General features: G+C 35.4%; 1 protein-coding gene across 1 annotated transcript in view; it reads right to left on the bottom strand.

The window, feature by feature from the left end:
• Nucleotides 1-2532: 2532 nt before the first annotated feature.
• Nucleotides 2533-19681, bottom strand: part of LOC129430961 (uncharacterized) — a 33197-nt gene continuing 16048 nt past the window's right edge. The window contains 8 exon segments of the mRNA XM_073874831.1: nt 2533-4661; nt 4811-4908; nt 4965-5130; nt 6939-6999; nt 7140-7226; nt 12069-12089; nt 16124-16225; nt 17500-17556. Coding sequence (XP_073730932.1) covers nt 4477-4661; nt 4811-4908; nt 4965-5130; nt 6939-6999; nt 7140-7226; nt 12069-12089; nt 16124-16225; nt 17500-17556 — 777 coding nt within the window. The 3' untranslated portion in view covers nt 2533-4476.

Genomic DNA, 19681 nt, shown 5'->3' with positions numbered 1-19681 from the left:
ATATAGATAGGTAGATGTATAGATGATACATAGATAGAGACATAGATGTATGTATGTATGTATGTATGTATGCATGCATGCATGTATGTACTGTATGTGTGTGTAGATCGATGGATATATGGATTTAAGGATGAATATAGATAAGTAGATGTATAGATGGATGGATAGATATATGATAGATGTATGTATGTATGGATGAATATATGTATGGATGGATAGATGGATAAACTTGTATGTATGTATGTACGTACGTACGTACGTTTGTATAAATTTATGGGTGAACATATGTATGTATGTATGTATGTATGTATGGATAGATAGATAGATAGATAGATAGATAGATAGATAGATAGATAGATAGATAGATAGATAGATAGATAGATAGATAGATAGATAGATAGATGCATGTATGTATGTACTGTATGTAGTGTATGTGTGTAGTTGGATGGATGTATGGATGAATATAGATAACTAGATGGATGGATGGATGGATGGATGGATGGATGGATGGATAGATAGATATATGTATGTATGTATGGATATAGATATGGATGGATGGATAGATAGATGGATAGTCTGAGGTATGTATGTATGTGTGTGTAGATGTATGTATGTATGTAGATGTATAGATGTATAGATGTATAGATGGATGGATGGATGGATGGATGGATAGATAGATAGATAGATAGATAGATAGATGATAGGTGTATGTATGGATGGATGAATATATGTATGGATAGATAGATAGATAGATAGATAGATAGATAGATAGATAGATAGATAGATAGATAGACATATGTATGTATGTATGTATGTATGTATGTATGTATGTATGTACTGTATGTACTGTATGTGTGTGTAGATGGATGTATGGATGTAAGGATGAATATAGATAAGTAGATGTATAGATGGATGGATGGATGGATAGATAGATGTATGTATGTATGTATGTATTTATGTATGTATGTATGTATGGATAAATATATGGATGAACATATGCATGTATGGATGGATAGATAGATAAATAGATAGATACATAGATATATAGGTATGTATGTATGTATGTATGTACTTTATGTGTGTGTGTGGATGGATGTAAAGATGAACATATAGATAGGTAGACGTATAGATCGATGGATGGATCGATAAATAGATAGCACACAGAAGAGATATTATTGATCGCTACTGTTTAAAAACATGTAGAAAGTCCGCATAACAAGCGGCATAAGGGGACAAACAAAGCATTGCATTGATCGGTTAACAGACGCACTCTTTATGCGATCATTTTCTCCAAACCAGGCCTCACAATCAATACCTGGTGAGCTTGTAAGGCCTCTGTGACATGACATCTACATTTTGGGCCATTTGTAAAACAAAGACTACAAGGTAGCCAGAAGCCCTAAACCGCTGGTTTCAGTTCCCCCTCCGCAGTACAATGGCAGCCCTTAACCACAGGGGGAGCGGCCCTCAGATGGAAATGAGCAACCAAACCAACAATGTATGGCCTAATCTCTTCAGAGAGCCAGGAATCAGTTACACAGCAGTAAGGGTTTCCATGCTTTTCACCATTGAACCGGCCACCCCCCCGAAAACACAGACACACATACACAAACCCACCGACCCCCCTCCGTTGTAGCCACAGGCTTCCCTTACACATGGGCCAGATACAAGGTATCCCCCTGCAACAGAAGGGGCAAGAATAAGTGGGGCGTGGGGTGGGGCAGGCCCCTCAAAGCATGGGATTAGAGCTAATGTGCCCTCCCTGGGTTCTAATCTCTTCAGAGGAGAACTTTGTTTGAGAACTGCAGGGCAGTCAGATAAGTATCTATTACAGCAATTCCCTCTTATCCTTCAAACACCCCCGTGGCCTTCAGAAACAAGGCACAAAACCACTTGGCTGTCTTTCCTCTTACTCCTGTGATACCCAAAACCCGAAAGCAAGTGTTGGCCTTTTGCGACTAAGCTGGAATTAAGGGCTCAGGACCTTACGGAGGACCATATTTACTCCATCTGGGGAACTCAAAGGCGAGCGGTTCGTGGAAATCAAAGACGGAGAGGAGAAAAGAACCGCAGTGGTTTTCTTTGGGGTGTAGCTGCGAAGGTGCGAGGGGATAGTGACTGAGGTGGAAGATCTGATAGGGTGTAATCTTGTTAGGCTGATCCACGAGGGTGATGAAAGAGAGGGCACGGTAGATTATCGGAAGACCCAGAGGAAAGGTGGGGGAGTTTAGGAGTTTTTTATTTGTTATGATGAATTAGAGGAAAATCGTGTAATGATTTATAATAAAAGCGCCAGAAGATAAAAGTGATCGTCAGTAAAATTTATTTTTCCTTTTCATATAAGGGAATATAAATGTCACTGTGAAAATAAACATTCAAAAAGCCAATGTTTCGGTAAACCATAAACAAAAAAAGACCCAATGCTGGGTTTGAATTTGGGTTGAATTTTTAACCCAGCGTTAAGTTCTGTCCAATATTTACCCAGCATGGGTTAAAAACAAACCAGATGGATTTCAGCATAAGGAAACAAGCTTATTTGTTTATAATTTATTTAAACATTGAAATACAAGACAAATATGCCCTAAATCACATCTATAGAAAATAAAGGCAAAAATTAAATAAACAGCATTCATTTAACTTCCCTAAAGTAATGTATTTCCAAATAGGAAATATTATAAGGCATGTTTTATTTTTATTCATAGATATTTGATTGGATTGCAAGGTGTTGTTTATTTTATTAATATTTATTATCTGTATGGATATAAACCATAGGTGAACAGAAAAATTGGAAAAAAATAGCAAAAAATAGTCCCAAGCTGTCACTGGGGCAGTACACTTTAAAAAGGTCCTGACATGAACCATTTAGGTACAGAGATGTATACATTTGTTAATAATATGTGCTTTTGATGTACTAATAGGCACTCTTTGGTACCAATATGCCCCTTTGAAGTACTATGAACTTTTTCTGACACTGTGGTATTTGGTGTAAATCGCTTTCTGAATTCAGTTATGGTTTAAAATGGTAACATGAGGCAAATTAAAGCTGTATGGTAAAAATGGTTGGGTTTGTCCATACCATGGGTCGAAACAAACAACCCAGCATTTCTTAAGAGTAAAATATAAAACAAAAATGTGACCCTGGACCACAAAACCAGTCATAAGGGTCAATTTTTATTATAATAAATAAGCTTTCTATTGATGTATGATTTGTTAAGATATGACAATATTTGCAGATTGCAACTACAGTATTTGAAAATCTGTAATCTGCACTGCAAAAAATGATTTTCAAGAAAAAATTATTAGTATTTTTCAGTAAAAATATCTAAAAGTTTTTAAATTAAGATGCTTTTTCTTGATGAGCAAAACAACTTATCAAATGTAAGTGATTCTGTGCATAAAACAAGCAAAAAAATAAATAAATCTGCCAATAGGGTAAGCAAATTTTTCTTGAATTTTTCTTGAATTTAGTGTTTAAGAAAAATGTTCAAAATGTTCAAGATTTTTTTGCTTGTTTTGTGCAAAAAAAAAAAGAAAATGAAAAAGCAATCTTAATTTGAGAATTTTTAGATATTTTTACTGAAAACAAGACAAAAATACTAAGAAACTTTGTTCTTGAAAATCATTTCTTGCAGTGTGAGGGTGCAAAAAAATCGAAATATTGAGAAAATCGCCTCTAAAGTTGTCCAAATGAAGTCCTTAGCTACACATATTACTAAGGATAAATAGATTTTTTTAAAATATATTTACGGTAGGAAAATCACAAAATATTTTCATGGAGCAAGATCTTTGCTTAATATCCTAATATTTTTGGCATTAAAAAAATCTATAATTTTGACCCATACCATGTATTGTTGGCTATTGCTACAAATATACCCGTGCGACTTATGACTGGTTTTGTGGTCAAGGGTCCAAAATGTTTCTACTTGCTTGAAAAAAATTATGTGCGTTGTTTTAAAAGACTTTTTTTTAGGTTTTGTAAACATTTTATCCATTTTAATGATACAGATCAAAGATAAATATAAGTTTGTACACTTGACATGTAACAATCCGTTATGTAAGGAATAATTGACGACGGGCCATTGAATTAGAAGAAAATTCGCGTCGTGCCACATTGCACCTTGGGTGTGCATTATTTTCAAATAATTCAAAGGACCGGAGTCAATTATTCCTCTTATACCACGGTTACCACAAACATTGCTCTGGTGCCTTTTTTTAAGACATTTGACAAGTTAGGTGTGCGGTTATCAGAAATTAATGCATACCTACGGAACATTTCTCGGCCAATCAGAATACAGCATTCAACAGACCCGTGTTATAAGGCATAATAAACTACAAAAGCTAATCATACAGTAAAAATCATTAAAGTGAACGAAATGTTATGGAATGTGAATGCAGATATATATGCCCAGAGGAATAAAGTATCATGTGATTTGATCTATAAACGATCAATCTGCAGACGTTTGGAGCTCATGCGCTCTACCGTGAGAACTTTCTGGTCCTAAACGCAGGGAGCATGAGTTGATGGGGAACGGTTCTTTCCTCTTGTATGGGTGCGAGATCCTCCGCTGAACCCCACTTCTTCATGGATTGAAATAAGGATGAAATCTTTCTGTTCCTGCGCTCGCAGGCCTGAGCAGGACTTTGGCATTCACCTGCCTCACCTTAAGAAAATACAAATCACAGCAAAATAACACAACAGCAACAACATATAGTTTGGTGTAAAAACCTAGCTGAATCTGCCAAATCACAAACAGGCTGAAGCCCTAATGTTGCTGTTTTATGCACTAAAAATAAAAATTATTTGACTTACATAGTTCATTGTCTTCTATTTGTGTCTCCAATTTTTTGAGGTAATAATATGGCAAGCGACCGCTGTAGTCCCGCAGGTTTAGCTTTGCTCCTGTGTATTTCAATAATATGAATTTAAGCAATGTCACTCAATCAAATGCGCTTATATTATGTACAAATGTGGCATAGTTATTGCTCCGTATTTCTTGACCAACAGGTCAACTATATGTCGATGCCCATGTAGTGCCGCTATATGTAAAGGTGTGTATCCCTGTATAAATAACAAACAAGAATGATGTAATTCATCATTAGATGTGAATTTTATGTCTATTAAGATATAAGCTCATTTCTATAATGCAAAATCTTATTCTCATTTTCTAAATGTGCACTGTAAAAAATATGCAGCATGAAGTTAAAACAACTTGGTTTTTCAAGTCAATTCAACTTACTATTTAAAGTTTTGGCTGTGAAAAGTTGACATAACTTATAAAATCAAGTTGAAATTGTTTAACATAAAAATATATGTTGATTTGACAAAAATGTTGAATTTTTTTACAGTGTGATCATCTGTTTATCATAAACAGTTCTGAACAAATTTAAGAGCATTTGTCTATTTGTCTCAAAAATCATGCAGCATTGTAAAGTGTTTTAATGTGGACTCAATATTTCATCATTTTTAATGAAGTGATGACTGTCAAGCTGAATTTGAATTTTTATACCCACATTTGAAGTGGCACATTCAACTTTTTGGGGGGCATTTGAATAAAAACAAAGTGCTTTACTATTTTTTTCTGCCTTCCTTGTGAAAAAGTAAATGTGACAATTCTTGGATAACAATAATTATATTTTAGCATTAGAAATACTAAAGTGCTTACATAAACTAATGGATTAACCATTAGAGAACATAACAAATGATTTTGGTCAGCACCAATAATGTTAGTTTAAGACAACTATGACACACCGCAAAAATTACTTTCTTTTTAGTATTTTCGTCTTGTTTTTAGTACAAATATCTAACAATTTCTCTTTCTCTTAATGAGCAAAATGACCCAAGAAAATAAGTCTAGTTTTAAATGAAAAAATATACCTGTGCTTAAAACAAGTTGCATAAATAAGCTTTGGTGTGCACGCCCCCTTAATTCAAGAAAAAAATCTCACCCAATTGGCAGATAATTTTGCTTGTTTTAAGCACGCATTCACTTAAATTGTAGACTTATTCTCTTGGGAAATTTTGCTAATAAAGAAAAGTAATCTTGATTTAAGAATTTTTACATATTTGTACTGAAAACAAGACAAAAATACTAAGTAAGAAAGTAATTTTTGCAGTGCACTGCAAAAAAAATGATTTTCAAGAAAAAATATTCTTAGTATTTGTTTTCAGTAAAAATATCTCAAAATTCTTAAATTAAGATGCTTTCTCTTGATGAGCAAAACGACCCAAGAAAACAAGTCCAGTTCTCAAACCAAAAACACCAAACCTAAGTGATTTTGTGCATAAAACAAGCAAACAAATCTGCCAATGGGGCAGGCAAAAAAATCTTGAACATTTTTCTTAAACACTAAATTCAAGAAAAAATCAAGAAAAATTTGCGTACCCCATTATTTTTTGCTTGTTTTATGCACAAAATCACTTAAATTATTTTCTTGGGTCGTTTTTCTCACCAAGAAAAAACATATTAATTTAAGAAATTTAAGATTTTTTTTCTTGAAAATCATTTTTTGCAGTGTAAATATTAGTTTAATAAATTTGTTATGCACTGCAATATTAGTATTTGTTGTAGTTTAAATAAAATTAATTTCAACACTCACCCCCTATAATGTCACAAAGAGAATGAGAGAGAGTAAGAGAGATAAAGAGAGAGAGAGAAGAAAAAGGGGTGGAGAAAGAAAATGCGCAAGTTAAGTGAGGTTACAGCAACACAAACTAATGGCAGAATCATAATTGGCTAGTAATTGAGTGAAATTGCTTTGCTCTGAGGCTGCTGTTAGAAATACATGAAGACATTGTTTAAGGGAAGCTGTTAACATGACAGAGTTTGATTTATGAACATACGTTCTGGATTCATTTGTACAGCTGGTTTGGAGAGGAGCTGTCAGATTTTTAAACAGACACTCTCTGACAGCTCGACATTAACATGAGGAACATTAACCCATGCATGCACGCTTACATATCCAGAGTCCATGTGAGGTGATGCGTACAATACTTACATGCTGTCAGAAAGACACAAAAATATCAAATGTTTGATTAGTGAATTTATTGAGTTTAGTCATGTATGCATTCATAATATTACTGTATATCACCTATTATTTATGGTATGGAGTCATGATGATGTATTAAGTGAAGTGCTTACCGCTTTTGTGTTTATGTCGGCTCCTGCTTCCACCAATGCCGTGGTCATATCTGCTTTACCGTGTTTTGCAGCCCAGTGCAGGGCAGTCTGTAAGAGACATTTTCAACTTATTAGAGTAAAATATATTAAGTGACAATTCGTAATAACTTTATTAACAACACTTACATTACATTATAAATATTTCAAATATTTAAAACCTGATTTACATGAACTATCTACACTGAAAAAAATAATATGTTGGATTTACTAAAAAAAATTAAATATAGTGCGTCATTTTGCGTCAAGTTTTACATGGAATTTTAAAGACACAGTGTGTAATTTTTTAGAAGGATCTCTTGACAGAAATGCAAAATAATATACAAAACTATATTATTAGGGGTGTAAAAAACCTTTCATAATAAACTGTTATGTGTTTCTTTTTACCTTATAACGAGACCTTTTTATCTACATACACAGATGGTCCCCTTACATGGAAGTCGCCATTTTGTGCCGCCATTTTTCTACAGAAGCCCTTAACGGACACATTTTTCTACTAAGTTGTCTCCGACAATGTTTGTCTGGTGGTGGCAACCGTAGCTTATGTCTTTCAAAAGCGAGGGGTGAGCAGTAGACTGAGCCGTTGGTTGCAATTTGCAACCTCACCACTAGATGCTGCTAAAAATTAAACACTGCACCTTTAAGGAGTTTAAGTAATTGCAATTTTGTAAGTACGTTTTACATGCAATTGTAAGCAATTTAAGCTTAAAGTGAGCTTTTTTAAGCAATTGCTTAAAGTTCCATGTGAAAACTGGCCGCTAGAAATGATGCACTATATTTAATATTTTTATGTAAATCCAGCGTATTATTTATAACAGTATACAAGTCCACTAAATAATGAAAGTAGTTTTAACACAAAATTATTAAGTTAATTTCCTTCTTACAAATTTTACATGATAAAATTTAGTTGAATTTACTTAATAATGTGTTCATATAGAATTTACAAATTCAAATTTGGTTAAAAAAACAATAATTATTTTTTTAAATAGAATTCACTCATTTTATTTAGTTAAATTTACTAAGCCACAAACAGTGGCTTTTTTACAGTGTATAAACAAAGTCTTATGTTTGCTTATGACTTAAAAACCGCAGTGAAATGAATAAAATTTAATTATTTAATTTAAATATACTTTGTTCAGAAAAAAATTCTGTTACCTTACAAATAATTACAAATGTGTTAAACAAAGGTGCAACAAATAGAAATATACATTAATATACATTCAATTATAAAGCACTAAACTACTAACACAAAAATACTTCAGGTTAATAATATTAATAATATAATAAAAAAGTATAATATTAGTAATAATATTTGTAGTATAAGTTATTAGTATTAGTTATATTAATAGTATTCATAATACATAAATGTATTACATCAAAAAAATGCTAATAATTATTAATAATATGTAATATATTAAAATACATAAAAAATATTAATAAGCGCCCTTATTGTATCAAATGTTACTTTCTTCATAGCTAAAGTTTTATGCAAAAATATCAGCAATGAAATTTAAAATATTATTTAAAATAATTATGCTATTAATATTAATACACTCCATAAAAGTATGTGTTTTTCCAACGCTGGGCTGAAAATAACCCATCACTTTTTAGAGTGTAATAATTTTAATAAATCAATAAATAGCAAATTAATAATTAATCTGGGTAAATCTGAATAACAAAGTTTACTTGAAAAATATAAACACATTTTAGATTTTTTTAAGCGTTTGGTTCCCTTTTTGTTTTTATTTCATGTCTTAATAACAAATGCATAATCAACCCCAGCTCTTTAAATGCCACTATACTTTAAATTGGCTTGACTGGGCTGCCCAACCAATGGAACCTCATATAGTCGTTCAACCAGCTTGTTTGACCAGGTTGAGCTTCTGATTCATCTTGTAATACATCATTTACATTCCACACGTTCATTCTCTCACACCAGGTGAAGCCCCACCCCCCTAACGCCACGCGGTGGATCGAACCGTGGCCTCTCATAGGCTGCCAGCGGGCCCCAGCTGTGCACAGAGGGTGTGTTGGGGACAGTTTCCTGACATCTAATAGCGGTCTAATTACAAAACAACAAACCAGTGTGCCCACTACGGGGGGAGCAGTGGCTTGTCACAGGGTGCAAGAATGATGATGTTGGTAAGAACCTATGATGAAGGACCCACCCAGGCATCAGATTGCAGACAATCCCTGTCAAGAGGAGAGGCCACCACATTACACACAAACTCAGATACGCACACCTGCACGGATGATGAACTTCTGAAAGCTCGGTGCTCTTAAGCACAAATGATTGTTTGTTGTGTTATAAATATTCTTGGTTTCATTGTTCATGTTATTCAGATGAAGATATGTCATCGTAATCGTACATTTACATGTATGCATGTGGCAGATGATTCCAAAGCGATTTACAAGGCATACATTTTCACGGCCTGGGATCAAACCCATTACCTTTTGCAATGCAATGCTCTTCCATGTAAGCTAAAGAAACACTTTTTTTAATAAGAACATAATGACGTTTCTCTCTAAATTAATGATGATGTCATCAAGGTCACTTGGGTGCACGGAGAGAAACAATGTTAACCAAAAACAGCACTTGGATTTACATTATCCAATCCAATACAGATGCATAAATTCCTGCTCATTATTTCTCAAAACTAATTCCGAGAACAGAAAGAGTGTACATCAATAAATATGGAAAACATGTTTTGCATTTAGGTCCGTAATATAATAAAGCAGATAAAATGCTACAGAAAAACGCATCAGATAAGGGGTTAAATTATATAATTTAAATATAATATATAAATTATATTATATTATTAGTCCTTCCAGAAAAACGCAGAGTTTTTTTGTGATTGTTGCGGGCAAAAATCCTTGATCTTGCGCCACGTTTACTTAAAAAATGCAATGGAATATGCGGGATATTTATGCAATTTTATGCAATGAAATTGCGAGAACTTGCAAAAACTGATGTTCATGTCACATAATCGCTTCACTTCATAATTTTTCAACTTTCTTCTAAGATGAAATCATGCAAGCCCCGCAGCGTATTTAAAATAAATTGCATCCCCCGCATAAATATGCGGACTTTGGCTGATTATGCGTTAAATCATGCGATCACATAAATGTGTTTTTCTGAAGGGACTGCATAATGGTCTTGATACCTATTTGCTACCATAATAAGCGCTGAATTCTTTTTCCGCCGGTGGGTACGCGGTGCAATACAAAGCTTATGTTGCTAAGCAACGGCAGACGCCACAGGAGCACCTAAGCGATTTGGAAAGAAGGTGGAAAGCTGCGGTTTTATACATGAAATGTGATGCGCCCCTTATTTAGCTTATTCATCAACGCATTGTAGATATTACAACTCGCAAGATCCACCAATCAGAGAGGCTCCCGAATTTCAAAAGCGTTTTTGATTCAAATTATTTGAGCGTATCTGACATTTTTCCACGGGTGCACAGCCATTTCGGTGGGTGCTTGAGCGGCACCTATTGCTACCATCACATAAAGCTCTGCAACAATTAAATTCCCCTTAGTTTTGTAGAGCGTTTTCACTTAACATATTGTTTCAAACCTGCTTTACAGAAAACCAGACCAGTAACACAAATAAGATGCAGGCTGTTTAAAATACGACACAAATAAAACATTTCTGCAGTATGCAAATTTGACAGTTCACAAACTACGTAGATGACCTGCTATATTTGCTCAAATAAGTGCTTGCACTGTATTGCATAATGTATCCCACAATGCAATGCTCTAGACTTAACCTTATTAGCAATCGCTGCGTTTCAATTACCCTTCAAATTGCACAAATTCAATAGAGAATAGACAGTGTTGGGGTAATGCATTACAAGTAACATGCATTACGTAATAATATAACTTTTCTGAAGTAACGAGTAAAGTAACGCATTACTTTTTAAATGTACACATTAATATTTGAGTTACTTTTTCAAAAAAGTAATGCAAGTTACTTTTTTAGTTTAATTAATTCAATTTTAAAAAATGATGTACCGAATTAAACTAAACGTAGTCACATTATGCATTCTATGCGTACACGCCTGTGTGGGAACAGTTTGAGTCAGAAACTAAGATGGCAGGCAAGAGCTCGACATTATGTAAATGCAATTTCTGAATGCAGAACTTTTCAGTCATAAAAACACCTGCAAGACCTGAAAGAGATCAAGCCTCAGCCAAGAAAAAGTAACACAAAAGTAAATAAAAAGTTACGTAAGCATTACCTTCCATGAAAAGTTCGCAATTAGTTACTTTTTTGGGGAGTAACTTAATATTGTAATGCATTACTTTTAAAAGTAACTTTCCCCAACACTCGAATTGAAAATGTGCCCAACGGAAACACTGCAATTTCTTATAAACTCCCATATATCGCAAAAAAAGGTTTTTACGCACAGGGAGGTGGTTTTTCAGACAATTCGAAAAATCACATAATCATTCTTTAAATATGGCATGGGATGTTTGATTGGAGGACTGTGGAGAGCTGTGCTCGTCTTCATGTGGCGTCACAAGAGCCAAGCGCTTCAAAGTACAGCGATTTGGGATTTTAATATCATCTGCGTCAATCTGTGCAGTGCCGTATGAAGTCCGACACAACTGTCGCCCATGGTTTTTGGAATGACTTATCGCAAAAAATTACGGTTTAGTTATTTCGCAATAGTTTTGTCGACATTTTGAAAATAATGCTAAAGTTTTGCACGAATCTTTAATGGAAATGCAGCTAGTGTGACGAACAAAAAATAAATGTCTGCCATGACTTGTTTGACAACAATTTTTTATGTATACGGTTTAATATACTACGGGGTGGTTTCCCAGACAGGGTTTAAGTTAATCCAGGACTAGGCCTTATTTATATTAGGTCATTTAAGACGTTTTTACAAACATAACTTACAAAAAATCCTACAGGTGTGCATCTTAAGACAAAACAATGTCACCGATTTATATTAAAATCAGTCAGGACAAGGTGTTTTTAAATTATATCAGCTCAAACAGGCACTTTAGTCTGGGACTAGGATAAGCCCTTTCTGGGAAACTGCCCATATAAGTATTTATCAAAGTCTAAAAACAAAAAACACTGGGTTATTTTCAAACACAAAGTTAGGTGGATTGTTTAACCCATTGTTGGGTCAATTCTGTGTTAATTTAACCCAACGGCTGAGTTTGTCTCTTTTTGACCCAAAATAACCCACCGTTTAGCTCAGCCTGTATTTAAATCTTATGCATCTATAAAATGATTTTATGATGATGTGTTTTCCCTAGGGATCAAACCCATGATCTTTGCAAAGCTAACGCAGTGCTCTAACAGTTAAGCTACGCTAACATGCATTCATTTCTGAAAGTATTAGGCATATTATGTCTTCTGTACTAAAGGGAGGGTCGTGTGTCTCCTGTAGGTGTTATCAGTCCTGCCCGTGGGACAGATTGTGACAGATGAAGTCTGGTTCCCCTATCAGCCCATCTATTGTTTTGACTGTCACAACTCTGAGATGGATTGGCCGGCGTACACGTTTGACTGACAGGCCGACAGGTCTCATGGAGGTTCGGCGTGACGGACGACGTTCAACAGGATGTGACATCTCCTACCCTTGTTACTCAGATTCCTGTCTCGGCCTGGTAGGGAACCCTTAACTTTCACTAACCAAATAGCACCTTTGTGACTGCCAGTATGGGGCGCAAAGGAGGTGTGTGGCACACATATTCATCGTATCTTTTAAATAAGAGCAATGGACAAATGATGTACTTACAAACTGTGTGAGGGAGGAAGTGACGTCCAGCACATCAAGAGAGGAAACGTTGTCAAGACATGGAGAAGAGAAGATGCTTATTAAACACCATATATCTTACACTTCAACAAGCAGATTGTAACCATCACATATTAAGTTAATGTTTGCATTGCTTTAAAAATAATAATGTAACACTTTTTAAAATGCAATTGAATTTGTTAGCATTAGCTAATATATATATATATAGCATTTATGCATCTTTGTTCATGTACGTTCATTGTGCATTGACTTATGTTAGCGAATACAACCTTTTATCCAAAGCGTCTATATTTTTTGCTAACACGTTGCTAAAATTAATTTTAGGTCGATACAATTATAAATTATTTTAGGAAAGGCACTACTTGTGTTGCATGCTGGGAAAAAACACACCTGGCGCACAGGTCTCTTTTTTTTTACGCTTATCTCCTCTCTCCACGTGTCGGCGGACAGAAACCGAGCAGCTCTGTTTGAGCTCAACGGTAGGAATGTTTACGTTGCATCTGAGAGATTGCCGCTGTTTATTTACGGGATTCACCACGAGAGGTTCAATTGGAATTTTCCCCAAAGGACTTCCAACGTGTGAAAGCAAAACAGAGATAATGCGCGTCGTGTCGGGTTACGGCTCGGGGTGATGTGTAACTTTAGTTACTAAGGAGAGGCTAAAGGCGAAGCTTAACTACTTAAACTTAAGACTTGAACAATAGATGAAGCAGAAAAGATCCAGATACATCTAAGACACCCAAAATGAGCGTCCTCATCAGCTTAAAGGCGAAAAGCCTGGGAAGCCGGACGGAGGGGTCCGAAAACCTCGGAAAGTGCAACCGGTCCGGAGGATGGTGCCGGTCTGCCCAAAGTGACTTCACTGCTTGGCATGGTTTCCCGGTTCGTGAAGGGGGGCATCAAAGCCACCTGGGGGTCAGACTTACCACCTTCCTGGGGACACGGCCGTGATTGTTCTCCAATTAATCCCAGGCTGCTCTATTACTTTCAGATTATCTTTAAGTGGTTGAAGTCTTTGAGGTGACCCCTAATCTTCCCTGCACTTCAATGGTCGCTGTTGTATCTTGTCTGCGCATGGAAGGCAAAGAGCTTAGAGGTTCTTAGAAGGTGGTCCAATACAGGACAGTGTGAGAGCAGGGACCACAAACACCAGCTCAAAGCTCTTAAGCGCACAGGGGGGCAAATAAAAGGATTTGTGCTTGTTTTGGGGGGCAGAAGAGCTAAAAAGCTATCTTTCATAATCCCACTGAAAATAAGCCTTTGAAATGCATGATTGGGGCTTCTGCACCTGGGTTTAGACTGGGAACTGTGGAGAGTCGCGAGAAGCTCAGTGGTCCAGATCTCTAATGCTTTTAATGTGCAGTGTCATGGACGACCCTTACAAGACTCTCAAACAAAGTGGAGAAGATTCACATTTGACGCTCTGAACGCTACACAGAAAAGAGATTCAACTCACCCCCTTGTGGAAGTCATTGTCAAAGTCAGGAGAGAGAAAAAGAGAAATGAAACTTATTACTGAACAGTCATATGAACACAAAATGACAATAAATGGCAACACTTTATTTCGATAGTTCACTTTCAACCCAATCTCATGGAAATCCGTGCTACAGTCACAAAACACTTGATTAATGTATTCGTGCTATTTTTCGCGCCACTGAAGCACGAACGTCTTTTTCGTGTCACCCAGCACAAATTTCCACAAAAAGCATGACCTTCTTCATCTTGTCATCCCATATTTAGTTTTTTCATAGTTTTTCCTATTTTTTTACCATTGTCGCAGAGCGGGAAAAGCGGAAGAAAAACATGTAGAAACCAAAGCATAAAATTACATCATAACCCCGAATCTAACCCAAACCCCAAGCGACAATGATTTAAAAACAGGAAAAAAAAACGATGAGGAAAAAATAAATAAAATGACACGATAAAGAAAGTCGTGCCACAGACACAAAAACTATCTATAGAAATATAATATTATTATAATATTTCGTGACAATAACACGAATTGCCGTGAGACGTGTAGCCACTTTAGATATTTTACTAAAATATATGCAATTTCTTTTTCTGCTTAAAGGTGCAGTGTGTGGCGGCTACCGTAGCTTCTCTATGTGTTTCAAAAGCGAGGGGTTAGCAGTGGACTAAGCCGTTGGGTGCGATTCGCAACCTCACCACTAGATGCCGCTAAAATGTACACACTGCACCTTTAAAATCTGCTAACAGCTTATTGTCATGGTTTAACAGAAGACATGCTACTAACTATATAAATCATTGCTACATCTACACGTCTACATCTAACCCCTTACGTTTATGCATTTATCTAAAGCATAATCACAAGGATTATTCAACAAATTATTCAGTCTGTCATTTACATGTATGCATATATGTATAGATTTGATCAGTGTCCCCTGCACTTTCAGAAAAAAGGTACAAGTTCAGTCACTGGGATGGTACCTTTTAAGAAGGTCATGATATGTACCATTTTGGTTCCTTTGAGGTACCAGTATGCACCTTTAACTCTTTCCCCGCCATTGACGAGTTAACTTGTCAATTAAGAGAAAAGGCTTCCCTGCCAACTTAAAAAACCCGGAAGTATCAAAAGTCCTTCACAAAAATTTTATTTTATCAGATTTTTGCTCAAAATTTGGTGTTATTGAAGAAACCCATATTTGAGAGATGATAAAAGAAAACTCATGCAGGTAGGATGAAACTTTTTTTTTTGAAAGCAAAGGGTCTTTCATGTTCTTTCATTTGATATATTGTAGGTTTATATATTTTAAGAAGAACATTGGATCTGGAAGGCATTAAGCTTTTGTTAAATCAAAAAACACTGGCGTGGAAAGAGTTAAGGTATGAAAGTGTACTTTTTAAAAAGGTACTGCCCGAGTGACAACATTTGTACTTTCTTGTAAGTTTTTTTCTGAGAGTGTGGGGTTAAAACCCATGACTTTTGTGCAAAGTTTTACCATCCCAGTAGAGCAGGGAAAAAAGCAAAACTGATTCTGTAATTTTATGAAAGGTGGCAATAGTTGCTAACTTACCGATGTAAAATCCTGATTTGTAAACATGTGAAAAAAACAAATAAAAGAAAATATTAAAAATGCAATATGAGAGATGGATTCATGCACAGGATGCTTCAAGTGAGCACAAACTGATGAGGAAATAAAGTCTTCTCACCTTTTTATTGGCCAGTGAAGTGTCTTGTTTCAAGAGCTGTGTGAGGTGAGACAGTCGGCCACTCGCTGCTGAGAAGATCCACTCCTTTTCAATAGGATCCAGCTAAGATACGATAACCAAGAAAGTCAACTATTTTAGACATATTACACATAGAAAACTGAAGAACAAGTATTTTATTAATAGATTACATTTATTCAATTGGTTTCCAGCTCAGGTCCATAAAACATCAAATTTAAATTTTTTTATAATTTAGAAAAACAACATGGGAGTATAAGAATTGTTTTTGTATAATTATTCAGTCATTTTAATTCATTTCATTTAATTTATACCCTTATACACGCTTAAAATTATGGTTCACATGTCACAGAAATACATTTTTGGTTGTCAAAGAACCATTCAGTTAACAGTTCTTAAAGGGACAGTTCCCCAAAAATCATCATCTCATCCCCATGTTGTTGTAAACCTGTATGAGTTTCTTTATTCTGATTAACAAAAAAATAATAATTTTTGATAAAAGGCACATAGCTGACGATACATTTTGACTTCCATAGTATTTGTTTATCCAACTATGAAAGTCAATGGGCACTGTCAACTGTGTGGCCATCATTAATCAAAATATCTTATTTGCATTCAACAGAAAAAAGAAACTCATCCAGGTTTAGAACAACACGAGGATGTATTTTCATTTTTGGGAAAACTATCCATTTAAAAGAAACATTTCTGTCATATCTTTATCTTTATATAGTATAACAACCTTTTTCCACTGCAAAGAAAATTTTGTGAAACAGAAAGGTCCTACAGATACAACCAAAAATGGTTCACCTATGTCATTTTAGCACATGTATTTTTAAGAGTGCATACTATTTAATGCAACATTTTAAAGGTGCAGTGTGTAGATTTCAGCAGCATCTAGTGGTGAGGTTGTGAACTGCAACTAAAGGCTCAGTCCAGCGCTCACCCCTCAATAAAAAAAACACACAAGAAAAGCCGTCACAGGACAAACATGTCGTCGTCTGAGACACCAGTGACGTGCTTGCTTTATAGAGCAATTTTTTCTGTTTAGGACTAAAAGAGAAACATGGCGGTGCAAAATGGCGACTTTCATATAAGGGGACCCATGGTGTATGTAGATAAAAACGGCTGATTGAAAGGTAATAAAAACATAAAAACAGTTCATTATGTATGGTCTTTATACACCACTAAAACATAGTTATGTATTTTATATTGCATTTCTGTCATCAGATCCTCCTAGAATGTACACATTGCACCTTTAACTGTATTTTAGTATGTATTATGTGTGTTATTCTTATATGACATTTCACTTTTAAATAGTTTGTGTGGTTTTGTTCATGTTTGCATGAATTACTGATGCTCACAGCCACAGCAGTGGGTCCCAGACTTCCTCCACATTCCTCATCCAGCTCAGATTCACTCTGGTAAAGATAAAAAAACATATATATCAGACTATATTTGACCAAAATCAATCACAAAACCACCTGCTACTGTCAGAAAAAACAATCAAAACATGGCACCAGCTGTTATCCTTTCAAAATGTACACCATTGCAACTAAAGAGTTAATATTAGTACCTCAAATGTGCATATTGGTACCAAAGAGTGCATATTAGTGCCTCAGAGGTACATATTAGTACCAAATATATACATATCTGTACCTAAATGGTACAGGACCTTTTAAAGGGGCCATGGCATGAAAATCTGACTTTTTCCATGTTTTAGTGCTATAATTGGGTTCCCAGTGCTTCTATCAACTTAGAAAATGTAAAAAGGTCAACCCAGTAACTTAGTTTTGGTAAACCATTCTCTATAAGCACGTGAAAAATTAGGTCATTGAAATTTGTCTCTCCTTTTGATGTCATAAGGGGATCTTATTATAATAATACCGCCCCTTAATCTGCACTATCCAATCATGGCACAGCCATTTAGTGGTGAGAGAAAGAGAGATAGAAAATAATAACAGCACAATTGAGTTTGAATTGCAACAAACCATCATCATTGCGATCAGTGTTTGAATTTCATCAGCTCATTTGCATTTTAAATGACACACCCAAAATGCCACATTTTTGCTCATACCTACTAAGTGGCAATTTTAACATGCTATAATACGTTATCTATATGATATTTTGAGCTAAAACTTCATATTTGTGCTCGGGGGACACCACAGATTTATCTGACATCTTAAAAAATTATTGTGACATGGCCCCTTTAAAGGGTACTTCCCTAGTGACAGCTTGGTACCATATTTTGACCTTTTTCTGGCAGTGTAGCATTACCTGGAACATCACATATGTGTGTTGTGTGTAGACAGTTAATGTGAAACTGTACAGTTAGTAAAGTAAATAAACTCTTATAGTGTGCATTGGTTTTAGGTGTGAGACGTGCCCTCTTCCTGTTCCTGTAGTAGCACTATGAGTTGAGAGAAACCCGGCGCTGTCGAGAGTCTGGCTTGCAAATAAACATGGTAAACAGACCGCAAAGTCTTCGGCACACATGCAAGAAACACACACAGATGCACATACACAAATATACACAGCAGGGCCAACACAGATGTAGGAAACTCAACAAATACAGGAAATGCTTGAAATGTCAGAATACCTAACACAAAGCTTTATTTACATTCCATTCAGCAACGTAAAGCGACATGCATCTATATATTTTCTTTTTTCACTGTTTTTGCTGGGATTGAACCCATGACCTTTGCGTTGCAAGCACAATGCTGTACTCAGCTGATCTACAAACTTCCACTCTGTTATTCGCTACAGGACGGCTGTTTACCCCCAAAACAAAGCTTTTAAAAATCACAAAAGCAAACGAGAATAAAGTAAACCCATCACACAACCTGAAAAATTTTGAAACCCCTCAGAGGTGAACGATTAACTCCAATGAGCGCCAGATTGCTTCAACTATGTCTTTTGTTATTGTTATCGTACGCCGTTTTGCAAGAAGCCACCGGCTTTCGGAGCCAAAGTACCGGCCAATTTCAAAGTGTCAGTCAATCTGATGAATTCAAGAGGATAATAAGGCAGTTTGGTCATTTTAGTGAAAATGTGGGACAGTTAATGGTTCTCAGGACAAAAAGGCTGCACGAACGGTAACAAAGCCTCTTTTCCTACATACGGTGAGCAATATTTATTTACTTGTGTTTGAAAAGGAACTAAGCCAGATGTATTTCCTCTTCAAACAAGTTTAATTGAGTGGGTAAGTGAGTGAATAATTAGAGTAAAATTATTATTTTTCATTTTGCCAATCAATGTGGCTCAATTGGTTGAGGATTGCATTAGGAATGCAAAGGTCATGGGTTCGATTTGTATAACTTGAATATAATATATAAAACATCCGCCAAATACAATATGACAAATAAAAATCATTTAGTGGTGTCCAATAATAACTGTAAAAAACATTAGCATTGTAAAATATTAAAGAGATTTAATGCAAATAATTTCAGCTTCAGTGCATCCTATGAATAATTGTTATGAGTGACTAGCTGGTTAGTCTGTGTTCTTAGAAAAGCTGTCAGGTGTGAAGAGCTTTCAAGTGTGAAT

This window comes from Misgurnus anguillicaudatus, chromosome 13 (assembly GCF_027580225.2).
Source record: "Misgurnus anguillicaudatus chromosome 13, ASM2758022v2, whole genome shotgun sequence".
In the NCBI taxonomy this organism is placed as follows: domain Eukaryota; kingdom Metazoa; phylum Chordata; class Actinopteri; order Cypriniformes; family Cobitidae; genus Misgurnus; species Misgurnus anguillicaudatus.
Note: the sequence above shows the minus strand (reverse complement) of the source record. Positions and strands in the feature narration are given on the sequence as shown.